General features: G+C 38.4%; 7 protein-coding genes across 9 annotated transcripts; 2 read left to right on the top strand and 5 right to left on the bottom strand.

Annotated features, from left to right (window-relative positions):
• Nucleotides 30–2,042, top strand: LOC104717869 (UPF0307 protein Shewmr7_0494-like). Of its 2 annotated transcripts, none has more exons than XM_010435506.2 (6): nt 30–480; nt 562–610; nt 701–752; nt 878–1,050; nt 1,450–1,563; nt 1,705–2,042. In XM_010435506.2, exons 1-6 carry the CDS (start codon nt 122–124, stop codon nt 1,882–1,884), a joined length of 927 nt encoding a protein of 308 aa, XP_010433808.1. In that variant the 5' UTR covers nt 30–121; the 3' UTR covers nt 1,885–2,042. The 2 variants fall into 2 exon arrangements, with proteins under 2 accessions (XP_010433808.1, XP_010433807.1); XM_010435505.2 differs by having other exon boundaries at nt 701–764.
• Nucleotides 3,059–4,602, bottom strand: LOC104717866 (thaumatin-like protein 1b). Of its 2 annotated transcripts, none has more exons than XM_010435502.2 (3): nt 4,397–4,602; nt 3,604–4,312; nt 3,059–3,255 (listed from the first exon to the last, which is right to left on the bottom strand). In XM_010435502.2, exons 1-3 carry the CDS (start codon nt 4,464–4,466, stop codon nt 3,075–3,077), a joined length of 960 nt encoding a protein of 319 aa, XP_010433804.1. In that variant the 5' UTR covers nt 4,467–4,602; the 3' UTR covers nt 3,059–3,074. The 2 variants fall into 2 exon arrangements, with proteins under 2 accessions (XP_010433804.1, XP_019086735.1); XM_019231190.1 differs by having other exon boundaries at nt 3,604–4,297; nt 4,397–4,600.
• On the bottom strand, nt 4,999–9,231 carry LOC109124509 (endoplasmin homolog). The gene is made up of 15 exons (XM_010435501.2): nt 9,074–9,231; nt 8,832–8,949; nt 8,583–8,736; nt 8,388–8,468; nt 8,095–8,206; nt 7,881–8,007; nt 7,645–7,783; nt 7,373–7,487; nt 7,075–7,268; nt 6,771–6,986; nt 6,528–6,693; nt 6,275–6,416; nt 6,044–6,194; nt 5,560–5,964; nt 4,999–5,459 (listed from the first exon to the last, which is right to left on the bottom strand). Exons 1-15 carry the CDS (start codon nt 9,138–9,140, stop codon nt 5,175–5,177), a joined length of 2,472 nt encoding a protein of 823 aa, XP_010433803.1. The 5' UTR covers nt 9,141–9,231; the 3' UTR covers nt 4,999–5,174.
• On the bottom strand, nt 11,806–16,103 carry LOC104720149. The gene is made up of 2 exons (XM_010438106.2): nt 15,104–16,103; nt 11,806–13,356 (listed from the first exon to the last, which is right to left on the bottom strand). The coding sequence occupies exons 1-2, from the start codon at nt 16,071–16,073 to the stop codon at nt 12,134–12,136; spliced, it is 2,193 nt and encodes a 730-aa protein (XP_010436408.1). The 5' UTR covers nt 16,074–16,103; the 3' UTR covers nt 11,806–12,133.
• LOC104720147 lies at nt 16,106–17,953 on the bottom strand. Its single transcript, XM_010438105.1, has 2 exons — nt 17,710–17,953; nt 16,106–17,002 (listed from the first exon to the last, which is right to left on the bottom strand). The coding sequence occupies exon 2, from the start codon at nt 16,919–16,921 to the stop codon at nt 16,106–16,108; it is 816 nt and encodes a 271-aa protein (XP_010436407.1). The 5' UTR covers nt 16,922–17,002; nt 17,710–17,953.
• LOC104717864 (E3 ubiquitin-protein ligase SP1-like) lies at nt 18,968–19,702 on the bottom strand. Its single transcript, XM_010435500.1, has 3 exons — nt 19,628–19,702; nt 19,461–19,530; nt 18,968–19,335 (listed from the first exon to the last, which is right to left on the bottom strand). The coding sequence occupies exons 1-3, from the start codon at nt 19,700–19,702 to the stop codon at nt 18,968–18,970; spliced, it is 513 nt and encodes a 170-aa protein (XP_010433802.1).
• Nucleotides 20,191–21,194, top strand: LOC104717863 (F-box protein GID2-like). Its single transcript, XM_010435499.2, has one exon. The coding sequence runs from the start codon at nt 20,480–20,482 to the stop codon at nt 20,921–20,923; it is 444 nt and encodes a 147-aa protein (XP_010433801.1). The 5' UTR covers nt 20,191–20,479; the 3' UTR covers nt 20,924–21,194.

The following is a 21,994-nucleotide window of genomic DNA, read 5'->3' as shown; positions in this document are numbered from 1 at the left end:
ATAGTGATTTATCTGAACAGAGAAAAAAAAAGAAGAAAAACTCATATATAAAGGAGAGAGCTTTATAGACAGTAGATGGATAAAGCTCCGACCTTGGAACGATTTCGCAGAAGCTCCAGCAATGGCGCAACTAATACGACCAATAAGGCAACTGTCACCGCAGTGTAATCACCATTTTCGTAATCTCCGCCATTTATTTTCGAAAAAGCTTCCGAGCCCACCTTCTTGTATCCCAACTCTTCTTCTCTGCCCGTCTTTCTCCACGGAGAGGTCTCCACCTCGTCGGCGAATTCGTCCCGCGCCACCAGAAGCTCTCACTCCAACTGTTATCGCTGAAGACGGCGGCGATGGTGATAGCGATGGTTCCGAGTCTGACTCGTCGAGGAGTCGTAACCAGCGGAAGCGTGACGCTCGCCGCGCCGTCAAATGGGGGTTAGAACTTGCTTCCTTTTCTAGTGATCAGGTTAAGCGAATTCTAAGGTAAGCTTCTCAAAATCTTCACTTTTGTATATTGTGTTGGTGTTTCTGGTTTTAAAGTAATTGCCTTTTTCTCAATCATAGAGCTGCATCGCTTGGTGAAGAGGTTTATGATGCATTGATGCTTGGGAAGGTAGTTTACTTTGAGTACATTTGGACGGTATAGCTATTTTTATCGTAAATTTGGGACAGTGCACATAAGGTGTTTGTTGTTTTGCCGCAGAGACTAGGCTCGGATGTTCGAGAAGGAAAGCGAAGACATTTCAATTATATCGGTGAGAAAAAAAGTAACATCATTTATAACTAGATTGAATTGTTGGTGGATTTTTTATCTTTGTATCTTACGATTAGGGCTGTGCCTGAGTGAAATGTTTTGCTAATATGGTATATATGCTCTCAGGGAAATTGTTGCGTGAAGTTGAACCTGATTTGATGGATACTCTGATACATGCTACAAAGCAGGGTGATCACACAACGCTGCAAGCGCTGATTAGTTCAGCCAAGGATGTTGCAGATGATGCAGGAGAAAGCTATGATGATGATACAGAAACTGAGTCAGAAGATGAAGAGGAGGTAAGTGTGTAAACAAGAATCTCATTATAAGTATAACGTTGATATGCAAGAACATTGTGTCTCCTGGATGGTATAGTTAAAATTAAATTGTTAGGATTACTTCAGTTAGTGAATGGGAGATTGGATTCTATATAGTAAGGGAGATTTTTGTTGTTAGTCAAAGAGGAATTTATAAGAATATATCGGCTAGTAGAGTAGAGGAGAGAAAATTCTGGTTTCTTAGGAGGAACAAGGAGCTTCCTTTAGCAGTCTCTGAACCTTCTGCGCACATTCATGAATAGCCTTTTAACCAGCTACTGATTACAAATGGATGAAGAGAACTCTGTTTGTTGTTAACATAAAGCATGTTTCAGTTGTTTGTTGTCCAAACTCATTTAATCTTTGAAAGAATATCTTCAGGGGTCAGACGAATATATGGCTATGGCTGCGAGATGGTTTGATGGCCTAATCAGTCAAAATGTGGAACTTACAAAGGAAGTTTATTCTCTTCAGAGTGTTGATTTCGATAGACAGGTTGGTCAAATATGAGATAAAGATTTATGCATGACTTGTTTATTAGGTGTATGGGTCTATTAACAGGTATGATCCAAAAAGCATCATTTGGTTTAGTGATATATTATTTAACTTCTCTTTATATCCTACTGTTGTTGATAGGAATTGCGTAAACTTGTTCGGAAAGTACAGTTGGTTCATGAACAAAGAAAAGGCACAACGGAGGAGAAGCAGAAAGAAGTTGATGCTGCATTGGTGACTGCTGAAAAGTCTCTGAATCAGTTCCTTCGTTCCATGGCGAAACAAATGCAGAGTGAGCATACCGATGATTTGTACTTATGATTATAATGTGGTATTGACTCTATATTCTCCTCAATAGTCTATTATCTACCCAGTGACATCCATAGGACCATAGTTGTTTTGGCAAATGCTGTTACTATTTATAATCTATTGATACTGTACCATGAGGCCATATCACTTTGGAAATACGTTTGGTGACCTGTTTAGATCTTGAGACTAAGTTTAAACTTTAAAGATTGAAGAACAAAACGTGAGATGAATAAATAATGAAGGGGCTCTCACAATATGCTTAGGTCCAAACAAGTAATATACTCTAAATTTTCTAAAAACAAACTATTCGATAAATGACCAAAACTTTTAGGTTGGTGGTTGGTGCAAGAGTCGTCGTTATGTCAACAAATACATATATTTTGAGTAGCATCAGTTTCTTTTGAGTAGGACTTTACGTACCGTCTCCAATACACAACAAACGTTAATTTGCCTAAGTTCAGGTGGAATTTAATTCCTTCCATACATGTGTGTGAAACACAAGGATTTAGCCTACTTTACTTAATATCAAAGTCTCTTTCATCTGATATTTCTCACAAGACCGGACCCATTAAAGACAATTGTCTAGCTCTAAGTATGTAGGACTAAGTGCAAACATCAGAGTATAAAGACAACATAATCATCAAGAAGATGAATCCGATAGATCTTTAGCTGATCTCATATCATAATCATCTGATAACTCTGTCTACTTTTTCCTACGTCTTACTTCATCCTTTAGGAAAGTCTCCATATATGTTTCATTTTTTTGCCTTATCATGATCTCTTTTATTTTTTCCCTCCTTTGTTTCTGTTATCTTTTTGTCCTCCTTTTGTTCTTTTTAGTTTTCTCCCTTTTTTTTACATTTCAAGTTTTTGCATTTCTCGTCATCTCTCCATCGATGTAAATTCTTATCGGACACATCATCCATCATCAAAGCAAAAACAGAAAACTAATACTATATACCTATAAATACACGAGTCCTTTTCACTTCGTAGTATTTTATGATGTTGGTTGCTAATGTGCGACTTATTATCACACGTCTACCTTAAAGTGTCATCTCGTATTCTTTGCATTTGCTACGGTTTTGCATGGAATTTAGGCTATAATTAACCGAAATAAATTTGGTTAAACTAAATTTTATAATCACAAAACATATAAATGTAATAGGATATAGAATATGCACCCGTAAGTGAGAAATTAATTTTCAAAATTTCCGAAAAAGAAGAAGAAGAAAAAAAATAGTAAAGATGAGTAAACATTGGGAAGACTGAAGAACATTTGAGGAATCAGAGGTGAAAACATCGGACAACCACGTCGATAATGGCGACGGTGAGCTTTCTCCCAATCCACCGCCCTCTCTCCACCCATTCGCTGCTGACTTTTGGCTGTAAACAACACATTCAAACTTTAATCAGAATAATTAATAGTTTCTTTGATTCTTCGATAAAATACAGGACTAAACTATACAATATTTTCTTTGTTGTACATAATGGTAGGCCTATTATTGTACGTGTTATAACAACCTTTTTGTTTTCCTTTTCGTTGATGGGATGACTATTATATACTCCTTTATTACGTGTAAAAAAAGAAAGAATCAACTTCTTTTTTTTTAGCCTGGCTCAAGCCAATCACATTACTTTGCTAGCTAAGCTCGTCGTGTGTGCATGACCAAAAAAAAAGCAAGTGGGAAAAAAATAAACGAAAACAAAAACATAAAAATATAGTTAACCTACCTAGGCAAGGAAGGGCAAAGAGTGATGGTATAGTCAGCATCAGTACATGTGAACGTACTTGTAGCGTCGTCGAACGCGTAGCTGTAAGATCTTGGACACGCCGATTTGAATATCTCTGAGTACATGGATGGTTTACACTCGGTTGGTGATGCGTACGCGCCACTACAACAATACTCTGGACTACCAAAAGCTTCGCACGCGCTCTTGCATGCTGACCCGGATCCGAACCGGAGCTCCGTTGGACATTTTTGGTTTAGATCCGTTACGCAACCCGTTGTTAAGCAAGTACCTTCTGACCCGCCATTTGCTTCCACTAACATGGGAACGTTGTAACCGTCCACAAGGCTCACGTCGTAGAAGTCTTGTTTACGGGCAGGGTCTACTGGACCTGACCCGATTGTGAACTCGGCGAGTGTTGCGGGAGGTTTGGCTCCCGCGCCGTTACACTCTACCTGGTTAGAGCCGCAGTCTCCGGTTAAGCACGTGCCTTGGCCTGTATCCGAGTCGAAGTTGCAACCAGTTCGTGCCCAAAACCGACCTGACCAGCTAGCTGGAGCTTGGAAGGAACGTGAACCACCGGAGGCTAGCTCAAAACCGGTGGTGCCTATGTCGCCACTTCCGGCGTTGGACAAAATTCCCGGCCAGACAGTGAAGCTACATCGATTTACGATAGTAATAGTAGCACCATCACTTCCTACCAAATGCAATGCTTTAATTATATGTCAATAATAACATTTCTCAATGGAAATATTCGTACATGTATGAAATTGTAATAGATATGAATATTGCGTACCATGGAAGAAGAGGAAGCTAAGGATGATGTAATAGAATGAGACAGGAGAATGAAGAACTGTTATGATCATCACTATTTTTTTTTCTCTTTCTCTTTTCAAAAGAAAAAAAAAAGATATATTGGTGGAGAAATCAAGTTTGGAATATTCACAAAACGAAAGAGATGAAGAGAGAAAAAAATAAAGACTAAGAGATAGAGTTTAAAGAGCATTTACGATGTCATCAGCACCTCTATATATACCTTCTCTTAAGGGTCAAGCTCAAGATTTTTGTGATCTCACAAAAGTATTTTGACCATTTTCTTTTATGATTTTAAAGTGATACAAGATAAAACAATATGTTGAAAAGCAAATTTATCACTAATATATTGATTAAAGTCTTTTTCCATATAAAATTTGTAGCTTTACAGATTATCTGTTTGAAATTTTTTCAAAAGTCATAAGTTTTCTAAAATAAATTTTGTGGAAAATAACACTCGAGTAATATATGCACTCTCTAGGTGGCTAATTTAGCCAAGAGAGCCGAGTGTATATATTTATATGGCTAAAGTCATGTTGTTTGAAAATAAGAAACACTCGTATAAACACGGACTGCAGGATCATATTTATCTTGAAAGATATAACTTATCGTTGATCTCTCCAGAATGAAGGTAGTGCGTTTACATATAATCCATCAAAAACTGCTTAACAAAAACTAATCTTGTGATTTGAGTAAAACGATGTTCTGCTTTAAATTAAGAGAGCAGAGTAAACACAAAAGAGAAACATCACAAGTGAAATCTACAGTTCGTCCTTGGTGTTCTCTTCTTGTTGCTCAACAGGTTCGGCTTCAATGTTTAGACCACCAGCCAAGTCATCTGATTTCGTCTCAGTAGCCTCACTGGTCTCTGGTTCCTCTGCTGCCTCGACTTCCTCGTCGGCTACTGCATCAGGGCTGATGTTCAGACCGCTCTTGACTGAGTTGTAAATACGGGCTGCAAAGTCTTTTGGGTCGTTGAGTATGAATCCACTCTCGATCAACGCCGTCTGGTACATGAGCTGTGCTGTTTCTTTCACGCTCTCATCCTAAGATGATTCATTGTTGGATTTTTTTTTTTATCAATCTCTCATCTGATTATAAAATAGAAACAATGTAAAATAGAATTGATGGATCTTGTTTGTTTACCTCTGGGTCGCTTGCAACTCTATCCTTGAGCTCTTTGATGATAGGGTGTCTTGGGTTGATCTCGAGGACTCTCTTTCCACGCATGTAAGCTTGCTTATTAGCATCTGAGAGAGTTTGGGACTGCATAATCCTCTCCATGTTTGCACTCCATCCAAACTTGGATGTTACGACAACACAGGGCGTGTCAGCCAAACGGTTACTGATTTTGACATCGTCTACGTTCTCGCTTGCGAGATTTCCTTTCCACCACTTGGTTAGCTCCTTGAATGCTTCTTTGAGCTCCTTGGCTTTTGAATCTTTCCCAACCTTCAGTCCTTCTTTTGACACATTCTGGAACTTTTTGTCTTCGTAATCCATCAGGTATTGCATCAAGTATTCATCAACTGGGTCCGTGAAGAAGATGACCTGAAAACACAAATATAAGAACGTGTCTCACGAGTTGGCGATCTACAATAGAAGAATTTAAATCGTATTTGATGCAAACCTCATAGCCCTTCTTGATGAGCCTCTCCAGGAATGGAGATTTCTCGAGTTGTTCCTTGCTGCTTCCGGTAATGTAGAAGACGTCCTTTTGCCCATTTTTCATTCTCTTAATGTACTGATCCAGGGAAGTCAATTTTCCATCGGACTTAGTTCTGAAAACAGCAAACTATAAATCGTTAGCCTGCTGGTGCAATTAACTAGGCAGATTTGTATAAAAAATAACAGAACATACGTCTCAAAACGAAGAAGTTTTGCCAAGCGGTTTCTGTTACCAGCATCCTCAATGATGCCAAGTTTAATCGACTTGCCAAACTCATTCCAGAATTTTGTGTATTGACCCTTCTTCTCATCGTTCTCACCAGACTTCTCCACATCTGTGTACCAACAATTCAATAAGTTTAGACCATATTTCAGAAATATGAAACTATCACGTAATAAAAAGATGTGGAACAGTCAAAGTCCAAGAAGATTGTTTTATGGAATACCTTTTTTGTCATCATCATGGATCTCATCAGGGTCTTCTTTAGCAAGCTTGCGGATCATATCAAGTGCCTTTCGGATAAGCTTCTTCTTAATTGTCTTTAAGCTGCTGTGTTGTTGAAGCATTTCTCGTGATACATTTAGAGGTAATGTGTCAGAGTCAACGAGACCCTGCAGAAATAACTCACATTAGCAATTTAGCCCCTGAATTTGCATTGAAGGAACCCCTTAATTTGCCTTCCAATTACCTTCAAGAAACTCAAATATTTAGGCAAAAGCTCATCAAATTCATCAGAGATGAAGACCCTCCTGACATAGAGCTTCAAATTTGCCTTGTTGCTGTTGTAGTAGCTCTCGTACAGATCATGGGGAGCTTTAGGAGGAACATACAACACAGCCTTGAATTCAACATCACCTTCAGCATTAAAGTGACTCCAAGCCATTGGCTTCTCGTCAGTAAAATCCTGTATAGCAACTGGGGTCAGGAAAATCCACATGAAAATTTTACACCTAGTCTGTAACAAGTATAATTTTTTCACGCTTGATTCTCACCTTTGAGAGAGAGTGGTAGAATTTAGTGTACTCTTCCTCCGTCACTTCCTTTGGACTTCTCAGCCATATAGCCTTAACATCATTCAGAAGCTCCCATTCATAAACTGTTTCTTTAGCCTTCTTTGTTTTCTGCTTTTTCTCACCGTCTTCATCCTCAGCATCTTCTTCCTTTTCTTCCTCGGTAGAGGTTGTTTCTGAAGTAAAGTACCATTAACAAAAATCAGGGCCGCCTAAATGGAAAGAAAAAAGGACACTGCAGCAGAAAAAAATTATAATGTGATGTTTCATTATTACTCACCAGTTTCCTCATCATTTGATTCATCTTCCTCAACTGGGACCTCGGTTTCAACCTCTTTGCTAGCCCAGAGGGAGATAGGGAAGTTGATGAATTCCGAATATCTCTTCACCAAATCCTGTAGTAGACAACAATGATCATATAAGCAACCACAACGACACAATAAACAGTGATAAGCAGTCCACCCGTAATCATAATTATGTTGAACATAGGGTAACTTTGGTTTGTAAATTGTAACAAAAGAGAAATTACTTTCTTATCAAAATATTACTCACCTTAAGTTTACTTTCTTCTAGGTACTCGCCAGCTTCATCCCTAAGATGTAATCTAATTTCGGTTCCACGTCCAAGAGGTTCATTCCATGTATCCTCAGAGACAGCAAATTTACCGTCAGCCTTTGATTCCCATACATACCTGAAAATGGAAAAGAAGTTATCAGAAAAGCTTTTCACATGTATTTAAATTCATACAAGTATATTTCCCAACAGAACCCTCTTCAAAATAAACTTACTGGTTGTCATCATTGTGCTTGCTAATAACTTCAATGTAGTCAGCAACAAGATAAGCAGAGTAGAATCCAACTCCAAATTGTCCAATAAGGTTCAAATCCCCGCTTGATTGCATTTTCTCAACAAAAGCTGCAAAAAGGCAAGATCTTGAATACATAGAATTTGATCGATCCGAACTATTATGCAGTACAACGTATCACCACATAAGCAACATACCTGATGTTCCAGATTTTGCTATGGTACCAAGGTTCTTGATTAAGTCTTCCTTGGTCATACCAATACCCCGGTCCCGAATAGAAAGAATCTTCTTGGCTTTGTCTAGCTTAATCTGCATATCATTGCATACTTATAGATCTTAAAAAGAGACAAAAAGAGCTTGCACTAAACACAACTTAACCAAACGATAACAGAGGAAATTATTAATTTCCAATATTCTCAAAGTTCAATGCACAAATCAAATTCTTCATACCATAAGAAGCTGAAAACAAACAAATAAAGTTGTAGCTAACCTGGATCTCAAGCTTAGCAGTGTCACCTTCACCCAAAACGTCTTTGTCAGTGAGTGCAAGGAACCTAATTTTGTCCAGAGCCTGAAAAAAAAAATTACCATCACAGTCACAGACACTTATTAGTTCCCCTCTTATATAACGACCTATCCAAAAAAAAAAAAGCACAAAAAACCATGTAGACGCAAGCAAGCTTACATCAGAAGCATTGGAGATCAACTCTCTCAAGAAAATATCCTTGTTACTGTATAGAGAGTTGATAATAATGTCCATAAGCCTAGAAACCTCAGCCTGGAACTCAAATTTCTCCGCGCTACTGCGAAGCGTCTTCTTTGACATGGACTCAGACTCTCTAATCAAATCAAAACGAATTCGAATTACGCGAGATTTATTCAAGCAAATTGAAAACGAAACTTCATACCGTAAAAAAACTAACAGAACACTAACCTATGAACTACATCGGAATCCGTCGATAAACCGCCGTGACCACCAATTTTTTCCTCCACCTTTGGTGGATCTGTAACCTCATCTGAACTATCTTCCGCATTCGCGTGTAGCTTTCTTCCTATCATACATACCATAGAAACCTCATCACCATTAGCAATAGAGATCCCACAAGCAAAAAACTTATCTCTATACTCAAATCAAGCAAATCTACATCGAAAGCGTTAATGCGTAAGATCGTTTACCTTGATCTGGAAGAAGAAAAAGAAGCGAGAAAAGGAACAAAACGGACACGAGCGTCCTCTTCCTCATTGTTAGAGTAGATCGTAGAGCTTCCTCCGTTCTCTGCTCAGTCCTTTGCTTTCGGGTTACTCAGTGATGATGATTCAGCTCGAGAGAGATCCGTATATAGGAAATGATTCAGTAGATGTGTGTCTTGTTTAACTGCGTGCACTTTGGTTTCTCGTGAGTGGTGAGCTTCGTCATGATTTAACAACGTGGCAGATCTAACGGCTATTATTTTGAGATGGCCACGTGGTAGTTTTGTATTGGAGCAAGCGTTTTAACTTGACGTGGAGCGACGTGGATTCCGGGTTGTAGCGTGGACGGACGACTTGAATAATCAAAGTAGTCTTCTTTTATTTTGAGATCATTTTTATATGAATGGAACAAATATATATATTTTTTTAAAAAGTTATTATAATAAGAAAATAACTGCCGACCTTCGCTGGAGTGATGTCCCTATTATGGGAGCTGCCTAGATTGAAACCGTTATCTGGACTATGCGTTATATGATTGGAGTGGATAACTAATTTTTCGTCTTTTTTACTGACTGCTCCAATTTAGTGAAGATAGTGTTTTCGCCTTCTGAGTAACCAGCTTTTACCTCTTATTTGGAGGACATACATGGCATACAAAGAGGAGTTTGTTTCTTTCTCATTGGTTTACGTCCCTCGATCTCAGAATGGTAAAGTGGATAATCTTGTGCGACGAGTATGCACAGTTCTACATTTAGTTAACTATGTAAACAATGTTCCTTCGTATCGGCTTGTTTGAGCCAATCTTCTTCTCTTGTTGTCAAAAAAAAAAACAAAAACAAAAACAAAAAGATAATAGGAAAAATAAATGTGAAAATTATAATGCCTTAAAACCCCCTTTTTTTAAGAAAACCTTTTTTTTTTACCATTTAGTATTTTGTAATATAGATAAACCAATATTTAACATGTTGTGACTTAAGATGATATATGAGTTGATGTAAACAAAAAATGATATGAGTAAAACATGTATGACAATTATATTTCATAAAAATTATTTGGCTATAAGAAGAAGAAAAAAAAACTAACATAACAAAGAAATTTAAATCACCCATCATTTTTACTAAAAAAAATGCTCAGAAGACCAAACAACTCACATAATTTTGTTTCATGATTTCACTCATCTTTTGGAATTTAATCTCTTAGTGTCGAACTAGCAAAATATTTTCTTTAACTTCCTCTCGCAAGCATGCCTCGTGTGGAAACATCAAATGATAAATAGCTCCATTCTTAATTCTTATATTCTCTACACATGCTGCAACTCTTTATTTCTCTTATTATAGAGATGTTTTAGCATATTTGATACTTTTTAAAAATATTCTGCAAAACATCTTTCGCAAAACAAACTATTTGGTATTACTAATAATATGATATGAAATCAATTTAGGGAGGAAAAAATCAAAAAAAACAAGTCAACCTCCAAGGACCGTGACAACACCTTCTCTCTCTCTTTGTCCCATTTGACAGTTTTGCTTTTAAATTTAACTTTCATGTTTCAAGAGTCAAGACTTAGGTTTGTCCAGTACCCGTTTTATTTGGAGATGTTTTAGCATATTTCATACTTAGTTCTTTTTTGAGTTTTTGTTTCGGAGGTTCGCTCTTTTACTTTTCTTGCTAACTAGATTATTTTCTTCCTTTTTATTACATATACTACTTTATTAAATTGAAAAATTACTTTGTTAAATAATCAAGGGTGTCCTCTTCCTCAACATTGGTTAAAGTGTAATATTGGAGTCTCATGGTCCAAAAGGAGGAATTTAGCCGGTGCGTCATGGGTGGTGAGAGATGTCAATGGAGGGACGTTGTTGCATAGTAGGAGAGCTTTCTCCAATATAAAATCCAAGCAAAAGGCGAGTTTAATCCGTGCAGTATGGGGTGTAGAGAGTATGATCAGTCACAAATTGGGAAAAATTACTTTTGCTGTGGAGGATTTTGCTTTGGTGGGAGCGGTTAATAGGCCTAAGGCGTGGCCATCTTTTCGATTTCATTCTTCTCGGTTGCTGTCAGTTTCTGAATGGGATAGTTGAATGGAATTTTATTTTGAAAGTTGGGGCTTCAAATAGAGGAGCTTTCTCATTGCTTGTAGTGTCTCCGAAAATAGTCAAAATCAGTCCTATATGGTCGATGGGTTTCCTTTTTGGCTAACGAGATTATTCAACGATAAGAGAGTAGGATCCTCTGACGGTTTTTTTGTGTTTCTATGTACTCCTTGATGGAGTCATTCTTTTGTAAAGATCGCGGTGAATCCGTAAGTGTCTTAGATGGGTAGGGTGTTAGATGGTTTAATGACTTTATTAGTCCTTTTGGCCTTGGTGATGACTTTCTTAAGTCTAATTGTAACCTTTATACATCACTATAATATAAATACAGTTGACAAAAACAAAAAACAATTGTACAAGTGACATGTGACACTTCCTCAAAGCAAGTTTAGAATGGTAGTCTACATTATATAAGATTATTTCTTCTTTCCCTTCTTTTTTTTGGTTCCTTTATCAACCTTATGTGCCGTTGGTTCTAACTTCTAATAAACCAGTTTGTCGAACCTTCTTTATAGGAACCACCATTCCTAGGTTGGCTTAGGGATTTTAGACTTTTGGATTTACAGATTATTCCTGCTATTTTTTGTGTGTCCCAGAAATTAGAGAATAACATCGCAACGAAAGGAACAAAGAAAAGAACACTTGATAAAAGAGAAAACCAATTAATCAAACCACTAGAAGCGTTGCTGTATCTTATAACTATATATTTATTTATGGAGAAAAACCCAACAAGGTTAAAAAGAAGCTTGACATATACCAATGTTTGAACTAATCCTCCTATATGTTATGAAATAAAATAAAATAAAAAACCTGAAAAAAGGGAAAACTGAAGGGAAAAAGAAAAAGAGAAAAGTTCAGCGAGACAACTTATAAGTTACCTTAACACTTGTCATCCTTTCACCAATCAATCAATCCATCAACCTATCTCCACCATTTGTGTAAATTCAACCACTCACCTCCATGGAGGGAACTCCCAACGTGTCTCTGGCTCTTTTCGCTTCCCACCAATGCTAATAGATGAACTCGACGAGGGCTCTACATTTGCTCCTGAGTGCTCTCCCATAGCCCCGGTTTGTGACGGGGATAGAAACTGCCTCAAGCTCAACGACTCTCTGTTACCTATCTCAAGCCCAAACCCAGAGCTCTGATCAAAGTTTGGCCGCACTGACCCATTCATACTAGGTGATCCACCTGCCAAGCTCATGAACATGTGTTGTTGAGGGAATGGTGGCTGCACATATGGGGTCGATCCCATTATTTGCGGCATCATCACTGGCGTACCTCTTGAGTCCACCATGTATGGAATAGCAGTTCCAGGAACGTACATGGGCGATGATGACATTGACAAACCAGGAGGACCACTCAATCCGTTGTAGCCATATATAGGGGATGGAGAAAAGGAGACACCAGGGGCTAAACCCAAAGAGTTTCCCGTTCTTCCCATGTATAATCCTCCTGTGGGCTCGATGGACTTACCATTGGACAAGAACGAAGCCATCTGGGATACTGAGTCTTTTCTCTCAACATCTACTTTTGTACCTAAGATAGAAATACCCGGTTCTTCCAACTTGTGTCCTCCATAGGGAGCTGTATTCCATGGGTTACGCCCATGGTATGGACCCTGATCACGTGAATCGCTGAAAAACTGTGGCCTGTCATTCAAATCAAAGTTAACTTCCTTGCCTGATTGCTGAGCAACTGACGATGAGGAGACAGGTGATGCACTTTGCTGACCATTGTGACTTAGAAACAATCTTGTTTCCATCTTCGACTCAGATGGTGGAGGCATATCATCGTCCTCGTTCATACTATTCAAATCCAGGTTGAACCTGCTTGATCCCCGGAGATTAGCTTCATGTGAAGACTCTCCACACCTAGAGTTTAATGAAGAGAAAGGAAACTGATTCCAGGGAGTTAGACCTTCAACTTGATCATCACCTAACTCAGCCACATTCAGATCGATACCACGGCAAATCATCTGCTTTTCTCTTAAATCCCCACTAGGAACTTCTTTATGAGGTAACGCTGGGTGAAATACACTAGTAGCAGCTGATCCTTTCCCGCTAAGAGATCTTTCCAATTGCAACGGTGCTGCTGCAGGCATTCCAGAAGATGAGAGAGAATGTGAAGCCGACATAGGAGTAGCGGTGGTAGATATGGAGGACATAATGACATCTGTTTCATCAGGACAAATANGATGACATTGACAAACCAGGAGGACCACTCAATCCGTTGTAGCCATAAACAGAGGATGGAGAAAAGGAGACACCAGGGGATAAACCCAATGAGTTTCCCGTTCTTCCCATGTACAATCCTCCTGTGGGCTCGATGGACTTACCATTGGACAAGAACGAAGCCATCTGGGATACTGAGTCTTTTCTGTCAACATCTACTTTCGTACCCAAGATAGATATACCCGGTTCTTCCAATTTGTGTCCTCCATAGGGTGCTGTATTCCATGGGTTACGCCCATGGTATGGACCCTGATCACGTGAATCGCTGAAAAACTGTGGCCTGTCATTCAAATCAAAGTTAACTTCCTTGCCTGGTTGCTGAGCAACTGACGATGAGGAGACAGGTGATGCACTTTGCTGACCATTGTGACTTAGAAACAATCTTGTTTCCATCTTCGACTCAGATGGTGGAGGCATGTCATCGTCCTCGTTCATAGAATTCAAATCCAGGTTGAGCCTGCTTGATCCCCGAAGATTAGCTTCATGTGAAGACTCTCCACCCCTAGAGTTTAATGAAGAGAAAGGAAACTGTTTCCAGGGAGCTAGATCTTCAACTTGATCATCACCTAACTCAGCCACATTCAGATCGATACCACGGCAAATCATCTGCTTTTCTCTTAAATCCCCACTAGGAACTTCTTTATGAGGTAACGCTGGGTGAAATACACTAGTAGCAGCTGATCCTTTCCCGCTAAGAGATCTTTCCAATTGCAACGGTGCTGCTGCAGGCATTCCAGAAGATGAGAGAGAATGTGAAGCCGACATAGGAGTAGCGGTGGTAGATATGGAGGACATAATGACATCTGTTTCATCAGGACAAATATCTTGATTAAGATCAAAGCCACATGGGCTTTTCTCTCTGCCTACCTCAGACTTAGCCGCTGCTGCTAGGCGGTTTTCTTCAACATCATCACTGTTCATCATCCCACTTTCAGGTATGTCATTCTTCTCATCCATTACATCGTCATCTCCAACACGAGGCNACTTACCATTGGACAAGAACGAAGCCATCTGGGATACTGAGTCTTTTCTGTCAACATCTACTTTCGTACCCAAGATAGATATACCCGGTTCTTCCAATTTGTGTCCTCCATAGGGTGCTGTATTCCATGGGTTACGCCCATGGTATGGACCCTGATCACGTGAATCGCTGAAAAACTGTGGCCTGTCATTCAAATCAAAGTTAACTTCCTTGCCTGGTTGCTGAGCAACTGACGATGAGGAGACAGGTGATGCACTTTGCTGACCATTGTGACTTAGAAACAATCTTGTTTCCATCTTCGACTCAGATGGTGGAGGCATGTCATCGTCCTCGTTCATAGAATTCAAATCCAGGTTGAGCCTGCTTGATCCCCGAAGATTAGCTTCATGTGAAGACTCTCCACCCCTAGAGTTTAATGAAGAGAAAGGAAACTGTTTCCAGGGAGCTAGATCTTCAACTTGATCATCACCTAACTCAGCCACATTCAGATCGATACCACGGCAAATCATCTGCTTTTCTCTTAAATCCCCACTAGGAACTTCTTTATGAGGTAACGCTGGGTGAAATACACTAGTAGCAGCTGATCCTTTCCCGCTAAGAGATCTTTCCAATTGCAACGGTGCTGCTGCAGGCATTCCAGAAGATGAGAGAGAATGTGAAGCCGACATAGGAGTAGCGGTGGTAGATATGGAGGACATAATGACATCTGTTTCATCAGGACAAATATCTTGATTAAGATCAAAGCCACATGGGCTTTTCTCTCTGCCTACCTCAGATTTAGCCGCTGCTGCTAGGCGGTTTTCTTCAACATCATCACTGTTCATCATCCCACTTTCAGGTATGTCATTCTTCTCATCCATTACATCGTCATCTCCAACACGAGGCTCCTCAGAGGAATGGTTTTCACCCACTGATAATCCCTTAGATGGAGAACCTGTATGTACATCATCATCCCGGGAGTCTTGCGAACCAGACTGCCCACTTTCATCAGATACTTCTTCTGAAGAACTGTGAGAAGGTTCTCCAGAGTCCACTTCTCTTGCGACTTCCTGTGCGACTTTGGTAGCGACCTCCAAGGCATCCAAAATACCAAGATCAATATCAGTAGTTGTTTTGTCAATTGCTCCAAGGCGCTGGGATATGGTCATTGATCTAGAAGAGTTGCGTTTTTTTCTCCGTTTTACTCTCCTCTTTCTGTCAGAATCGCCCTTATCATCATTTCTTCCTTCATTGTCAGCATGATTGGTTAAATTGTCACTCTCAACTTTTCTACTTCTACCATGGCCACCTGATAATCTTGATGAATTGTCTGAATCCTGATTACCCATTATATTATCAGTCAATGAAGGCACCTGTTTGCTATTATGGGCTACACTCACATCGTGCGACCCACAAATCGTCTCTGACGCATTCCTGCTCACCTCATTTGAATCAAGACTACTCTGCAAAAGACTATTTTTCCCCAACTCCATACTGGCAATAATAGAATCAGACGACAAAGCTAGATGTCCTGCTGAACTAGATGTCCCTGCTACTGCTTCACCCAAATTATCAAGCAAATGTACATAGTTTGCAACCTGCTTTTCCTTGGAAATCTCATCACCCAGTGGAGCATTTGATAGGCCTTCAACACTATCACGCTCTGAATAAGGAAGGCTACTCGAACCAGTAGGCATAGTACCAAAAATTGTTGGACCACTTGTCTCCCTCACNTCCCGCTAAGAGATCTTTCCAATTGCAACGGTGCTGCTGCAGGCATTCCAGAAGATGAGAGAGAATGTGAAGCCGACATAGGANTGTTGAAAGTTTCAGTCACATTAGAGTCGAACCTTTCCTTTTCGTTCTGTAGTTCCAAACCCTTATCATGACCTGGGTTGTTTTCTGCTGAGCTCCCTGACAGCAAGGCTTCATCAGCTATTTCAGGACAATGTTTTTCATTATTGCTTTGCGTAGAACAAAGAGTAACAGCAGATTTTTGCCCACTGCTCTGCGTGCTGGCTGCTACAACTCTCATCTCATCTTCATGGATTTTGTTACAGCTTTCAATGTCACGTTCAGAGTGGTCATTAACATCTTTATCCTTCAAGCTACCAAAGAAATTTCTCGCCTTATCTTGAACCCGAGAACTACCATGGTCAACAAGCTTCTTGACAGCAACCCATATCCCAGAAGAAACTAACTTGGAACTGTCTACACCTAGATTTTCAATAGCTTCTAACAAAGCAAGAATTGACTCCTCTATAGATCCGTCAACTGAATCCTTAGCCAACATCTGAGCTTCAGCTAGCCAGCCACTAAAGTAAAGGAGCCCATCTAAATTTACAAAAACATCAAGACATTCTCTGTTCTTTGTAGCCGCAATTGCGCTTCCAACAGCTGTCCACTGTCTAGAAACATCGCCATTATTATTCTTCAAAACTGAATCTTTACTACTCTGCATGACAGACACGAGCTCTTCAACACGAGAAGTGACCGTGAGTCCATCTTTTATTTCTGTTAGGGTAAAGAAATCCTCAAGCGTCATAACTGCTTTACTTATGACAACTCCGAATATATACAACACCGTTACGAGGCAATAAGGTTCTCTCTCCCATTTGACAAGGTCCTGATAGAAGCAAAAACATAACAAGACAAAACTTAAATGACCTTAGCCTAATGAGGCAAGTACAGAAGACACCATTAAACTATTCACAAACTGAGTTTCATCCTGCTTTGATAATACATACATACATGTTTCGTAATCGTGTCCTAACTAATATGCAAGGAATCAGGACAAAACAAAGATAAACTACACTCCATTGTCGAGAGATATAGGTAAAAACATAAAACTCGCATTTGGTAAAAGGAAGAAATATAAATTCACATCTGTCATCTGGTAGTATAGTACCAAAACAAATAACTACAATTTGCAGGACAACTACGGGATACCTCACGGCCTGAATAGTACACTAAAAGGACAGCAAAAAAAAAAAAAAAAAAATTGTAAATCGCCCAATCTCAGAAACTATAAGAGTACATCTATTTTCAAAATACCGCCAGTCAAATCCCAGGTCCTGGATCAAAACCCTAAAATTTCAGAATTAAAAACTAGCAAAATTCAAGACATGTTGGAACAACTATATGAGATTAGGGCAATTCATTGAAAAAGGTTCATAAGATCAATTCAAACAATCAAAATTAAACTAAAATTAAAAAATAAAATAAAATACGAAAGCAAATGACCAAATAAATGAAGACCAGTAATAAACCCTAGGCGAATTTCACAGTTATTGAATCATATGTAAAACGAGAGAGTGAAACAAAAGAGCTAACCACGAAGCACGAGTAAGACGAAACCCTAGGTCAAGCGAGTTAGCCGTTCCGACACAATCGATGCGTACTCGCATCTCCCAAATCTCTTTCCTTGTCCCCTCTCTAATACACGTATGTGTATATTACTCTTGTCACAATCTTCACAGCAAGCTCTAAATCTCCGGCAACGATGGTTGGCAGCTCAGAGAGAGAAGGGAGAGAAACCTCGTCTCCTTATTCCTTCTTAGATGAAAAGGTTTGTCGCGAATTATTCTTTTTCGGTAATAATATATATTTTAATATTTCAATATTTTTCGAGTTCTGCACGTGTGAAGCGTGTGGGGAAGAACCGGTAGGGACTCACGACCCGGCTCATTCTGTACCAACTTGTCGAGTCAACAAGAACCCCATTGGTTCCCACCACAGTTAGTTGTAATTTTTGAGGAAATCTATGGGAATATTTAGTCAGACAAATTGCATGAATATCTTAATTAATTAACCTATATATATGGATAATAGAAAAAAAAATCATATGATTTGATTTAAATATATGATTAAAAAATCATATTATTTGTCATTTAATTATTTGAGAAAAAAAATTTCTTCAAATGTTTGTTTTAAAAAAAAAATGTTATAACCTTTGTTCTATTTATAAGATAGTTTAGTTAAAAATCACAAAATTTTAAAAAATCATAAATGTTTTAATATTTTATATAACATATATTAATTAACATTCATTGTAAAAATTTTAACCAATAGATAAAGACTACATAATACAAATGGTCTTAACATATTGAATAAATATAAACATATAATATAATAATATATCTAGGGACAGAGGGAATATTACACATCCATTTAATTTTTTGAAGTAGTCTTCATTTTTAGATTTATTTCAATGTTTATCTTATTACTTAGCATGTTAAATGTTGATATACTTGTTTGCAAGAATAACAGTTGTACAAATATTTTCAAAACAAAATAATATGTACCTCAAAAACAATGTTTTCTGTTTTCCAAATACGATCTATACCTAAAAAATCCAAATGGGCTAGTGTGTACATTGGCATAGAATCATCTTTGACATTTGTATGGGATATTGGGAATTAATTATAGTCTCTTTGTGGTGACACCAAAGACTCAAATCTTTCTTTCACTTGTGTCGTTGAAAACTGAAAACAACACATAATAATAATAAAAACGCAAAGCAAAGGGCGTTTCTTGGAAGTTGGAACCATGAGATTGCAAAATGGTGATTAGGAAAAAGCAACAGCGTAAATCAAACTTTTTTCAGCACTAATCTCTTAGATTTGCGTATTACCCTCCGGCAAATCGGACACACCTTACTTTCTTCCGACAAGATCTTCTGAGCACAGCCGCGACAAGTGGCAGAGTGACCGCAGGGTACGAAGAAACAGTTTCTCCGTTCCTCGAAACATATGACACACAATGTCGAGTAGTCCACATTATCGTCCGACGAACTAAACGACGCACTTTCTACATCTCCTTTCCCCGTAACCTCCGACGGCGTACAAATGGGGACTTCTTCTTGTCCTGCCACCACTGGTAGACTCTCCATGCCATCATCCTCCATGTCACATTCGCTCAGGAATTTCAATATCAAAAATACAGTTGTCATTATAGTCCCTAATTAAACAATAACAAATGTAAAAATTAGCTCTACATAGAAATAGTAGTATATGTTATAATGTAACTTTTTTTAATTGTCAAGTATATATAACTATGGAGATATATCTATATATATATCGTACCCAAAACTGTAATATAAATCAGCACTCTAGCTGTAAAGGATAGCTCCAAGTACCATCGAACGAACTCATTCTGCAAGATACAAGTTTACTTGTATAGATCAATCCATGGTTTCGTCAGTTTTAATAGAAATTTTGATAAGTAGATAGGAGCCTAGAGGGGTACTCACGTTATCGGATGGTGTCGTGATGGAATTTGATATACGGAGAAGCTGCAGACATTTTGAGATAGTTGCATCAAACATCTTCGAGAAATAAAAATGATCCAGTGAAGATGGAAATGATATGTTTTCACATATCTGAAAGTTATATTGGATTTTTCTTGTTTGAGTGATAGAGAGCATTAAACAAATGAATTCTTGATTAATTCCAAGCCATTTGTCATAAATATGACAGTGTATATATAGTAGATTGTGTCAAAATTAGACTCGTCGTGCAATCCATATATTCTTAATTTGATCATATAAAGAGGGAAAGTACAAGTTGCTACTTGCTAACACCAAAAAAAAAAAAAAAAGATAATTCCAAACTAAGATTTTTAGTACCTCTTTTTAATATAAAAAAGGAACAATTCAAGTGGGAAAATGAAAGGTCCCTAATGATTCACTCTGTTTAGTCCGAAACGACGGATTCATTTATTTGAAAAATACGTGATGGTAAATTAACAAATAAGATTAGAAAATGGATCATCCCTTCATTTTTACACAGTTTGGCTTATCTGATCATTGACACATAATCATCCCTAACCGGTCTCTTCTGGCACATGCAATAGATAAATGAGATTTTTAGATGAGAAAGAACAAAAACATTTACGAACACTCCAAAACAGCTGTGAGGGGTAAAATCGCCATTTTGAATTTAAAAGCAAATTTTTAATCTTCTTTGTCGTCTTCGAAAATACTCAAAGAGCATCTCAGAAACCCAATCTCTCTCATCTTCTCCAATTCGATACTTTTATTTTTTTTTCATCTCTCCTCTCAAACCCAATCAAACAAGTTTCGATCTGCTTAATCAAAGTCTACATGAAGCGCTCTGCTACCGATGATGCTCAGAACGAGAAAGACAAGAAGATGAAGAGTAGTATAACAACAGAGGAAGAAGGCCAAGTCTCAGAAATCGGATTCTCGAATTTAGACGAGAATCTAGTGTACGAGGTGTTGAAGCACGTAGACGCAAGGACCTTGGCTTTGTCTTCTTGCGTGAGTAAGATCTGGCACAAGACGGCACAGGACGAGCGGCTTTGGGAGCTGATCTGTACGCGTCACTGGGCTAACATCGGCTGCGGCCAGAACCAGCTGAGGTTCGTGGTCTTGGCTCTCGGTGGTTTCAGAAGACTCCACTCCCGTTACCTATGGCCACTCTCTAGTCCTAGTCCCCGTGCTAGAGTCGGTAAGGATGAGCTCAAACTCTCCCTTTCTCTTCTCTCCATTCAATACTACGAGAAGATGAGTTTTACTAAGAGATGAAATCTCTCCCAAACTCTAATTAATCCAGCGTATGAGTTCTTAGGGTTTGGTTTCATCACTTGTGTTTTTTGAAGTTTGGTTAGAAATTGATAAGTGTGATGTGATGTGATGCTCAAAGCTGGCAAGAATATTGTTGTATCCATTATTAGCCAGACTGTCAGCAATAGTTGTGTTCTGTAATAATTGAGAGGATGATGTTGATGAGTTTAATACTTTAATCGGATCTGTTTAAGTAGACTAATAGTATCATATATGATTCGATTTTGTTCAATTGTTTCTGTCGTGAGGATAAGTTGGACAATGGTTGTAATAAAATCGATTCAGGACAGACATGCGAACATTCAACACTTGACGCAAAACCGGATACGATGTCAATCTATCTATCTATGTAACGTTGCTCTCTTTTTCCGGCGGACACATATATCCATTGTGGTTTAATTTCGCTATAACTTACGATGGTAATAAGCCTTTAATTTCGTCTGTTTATGTGAATTTGAGTGATAGCTAGCTAGACATCAACACCATCATCGTGTACCACCATCCCATTCATCCTCCTTATTCGAACCGAAAATCATTATGGCTGCAACCACTTTTGTCGTTTTCTTATTTTCATTGATCTTGCGGTTAAAAAGATGAAATTACAAGAGTCGACAAAAACATTTATCTTCTTTATAAAGTAACTTAAAAGCTTATGTGATCTTTCAACATCTTGTTACAAAGTGATGGCAGCTAGGCCTAGGTGTGTTATGAAGTTTGTAAACAAACTCGAGTACATTACAGAGAACAATAAACCATTTTTCTGTCGGCATACTATAAATAACAAAAGTTAATGTACTAATTAAGTAGATTAGAGCAAAAAAAAAAAAAAAAAGAAGTAGATTATGTTTCGTGATTTTGTAAGATGATGACGGTTTAGCTAAAAAATATATTTTTCACTTCATAAAATGACAACAACAACTCAAAAAAAAGACAACCCCACACGGCTCTCTTAGCCAAACTACTTAGCCACGACCGTAACACAAACACACACACCTCTTCAGCCTTTTCTAAAATCAGAAATCGAGAAAATGA

This window comes from Camelina sativa, chromosome 10 (genome assembly GCF_000633955.1).
Source record: "Camelina sativa cultivar DH55 chromosome 10, Cs, whole genome shotgun sequence".
Taxonomy (NCBI): domain Eukaryota; kingdom Viridiplantae; phylum Streptophyta; class Magnoliopsida; order Brassicales; family Brassicaceae; genus Camelina; species Camelina sativa.
Note: the sequence above shows the minus strand (reverse complement) of the source record. Positions and strands in the feature narration are given on the sequence as shown.

Coding starts and splice junctions, on each gene's coding strand:
- LOC104717863 (XM_010435499.2), top strand. CDS start 20,480: ATGAAGCGCTCTGCTACCGATGATGCTCAGAACGAGAAAGACAAGAAG.
- LOC104717869 (XM_010435505.2), top strand. CDS start 122: ATGGCGCAACTAATACGACCAATAAGGCAACTGTCACCGCAGTGTAAT. Junction 611..700: donor ATGCATTGATGCTTGGGAAG/GTAGTTTACTTT, acceptor GTTTTGCCGCAG/AGACTAGGCTCGGATGTTCG. Junction 765..877: donor TTATATCGGTGAGAAAAAAA/GTAACATCATTT, acceptor ATATGCTCTCAG/GGAAATTGTTGCGTGAAGTT.
- LOC104720149 (XM_010438106.2), bottom strand. CDS start 16,073: ATGCCTACTGGTTCGAGTAGCCTTCCTTATTCAGAGCGTGATAGTGTT. Junction 13,357..15,103: donor TATTTGTCCTGATGAAACAG/ATGTCATTATGT, acceptor CTGATGAAACAG/ATGTCATTATGTCCTCCATA.
- LOC109124509 (XM_010435501.2), bottom strand. CDS start 9,140: ATGAGGAAGAGGACGCTCGTGTCCGTTTTGTTCCTTTTCTCGCTTCTT. Junction 7,488..7,644: donor TAGAAGAAAGTAAACTTAAG/GTGAGTAATATT, acceptor TGTCTACTACAG/GATTTGGTGAAGAGATATTC. Junction 6,417..6,527: donor CCATGATGATGACAAAAAAG/GTATTCCATAAA, acceptor GTTGGTACACAG/ATGTGGAGAAGTCTGGTGAG.
- LOC104717866 (XM_010435502.2), bottom strand. CDS start 4,466: ATGATCATAACAGTTCTTCATTCTCCTGTCTCATTCTATTACATCATC. Junction 4,313..4,396: donor TAGCTTCCTCTTCTTCCATG/GTACGCAATATT, acceptor ATATAATTAAAG/CATTGCATTTGGTAGGAAGT. Junction 3,256..3,603: donor CTTTGCCCTTCCTTGCCTAG/GTAGGTTAACTA, acceptor TGTTGTTTACAG/CCAAAAGTCAGCAGCGAATG.
- LOC104717864 (XM_010435500.1), bottom strand. CDS start 19,702: ATGTTTGATGCAACTATCTCAAAATGTCTGCAGCTTCTCCGTATATCA. Junction 19,531..19,627: donor TCACGACACCATCCGATAAC/GTGAGTACCCCT, acceptor TGTATCTTGCAG/AATGAGTTCGTTCGATGGTA. Junction 19,336..19,460: donor GATTTATATTACAGTTTTGG/GTACGATATATA, acceptor TTGTTTAATTAG/GGACTATAATGACAACTGTA.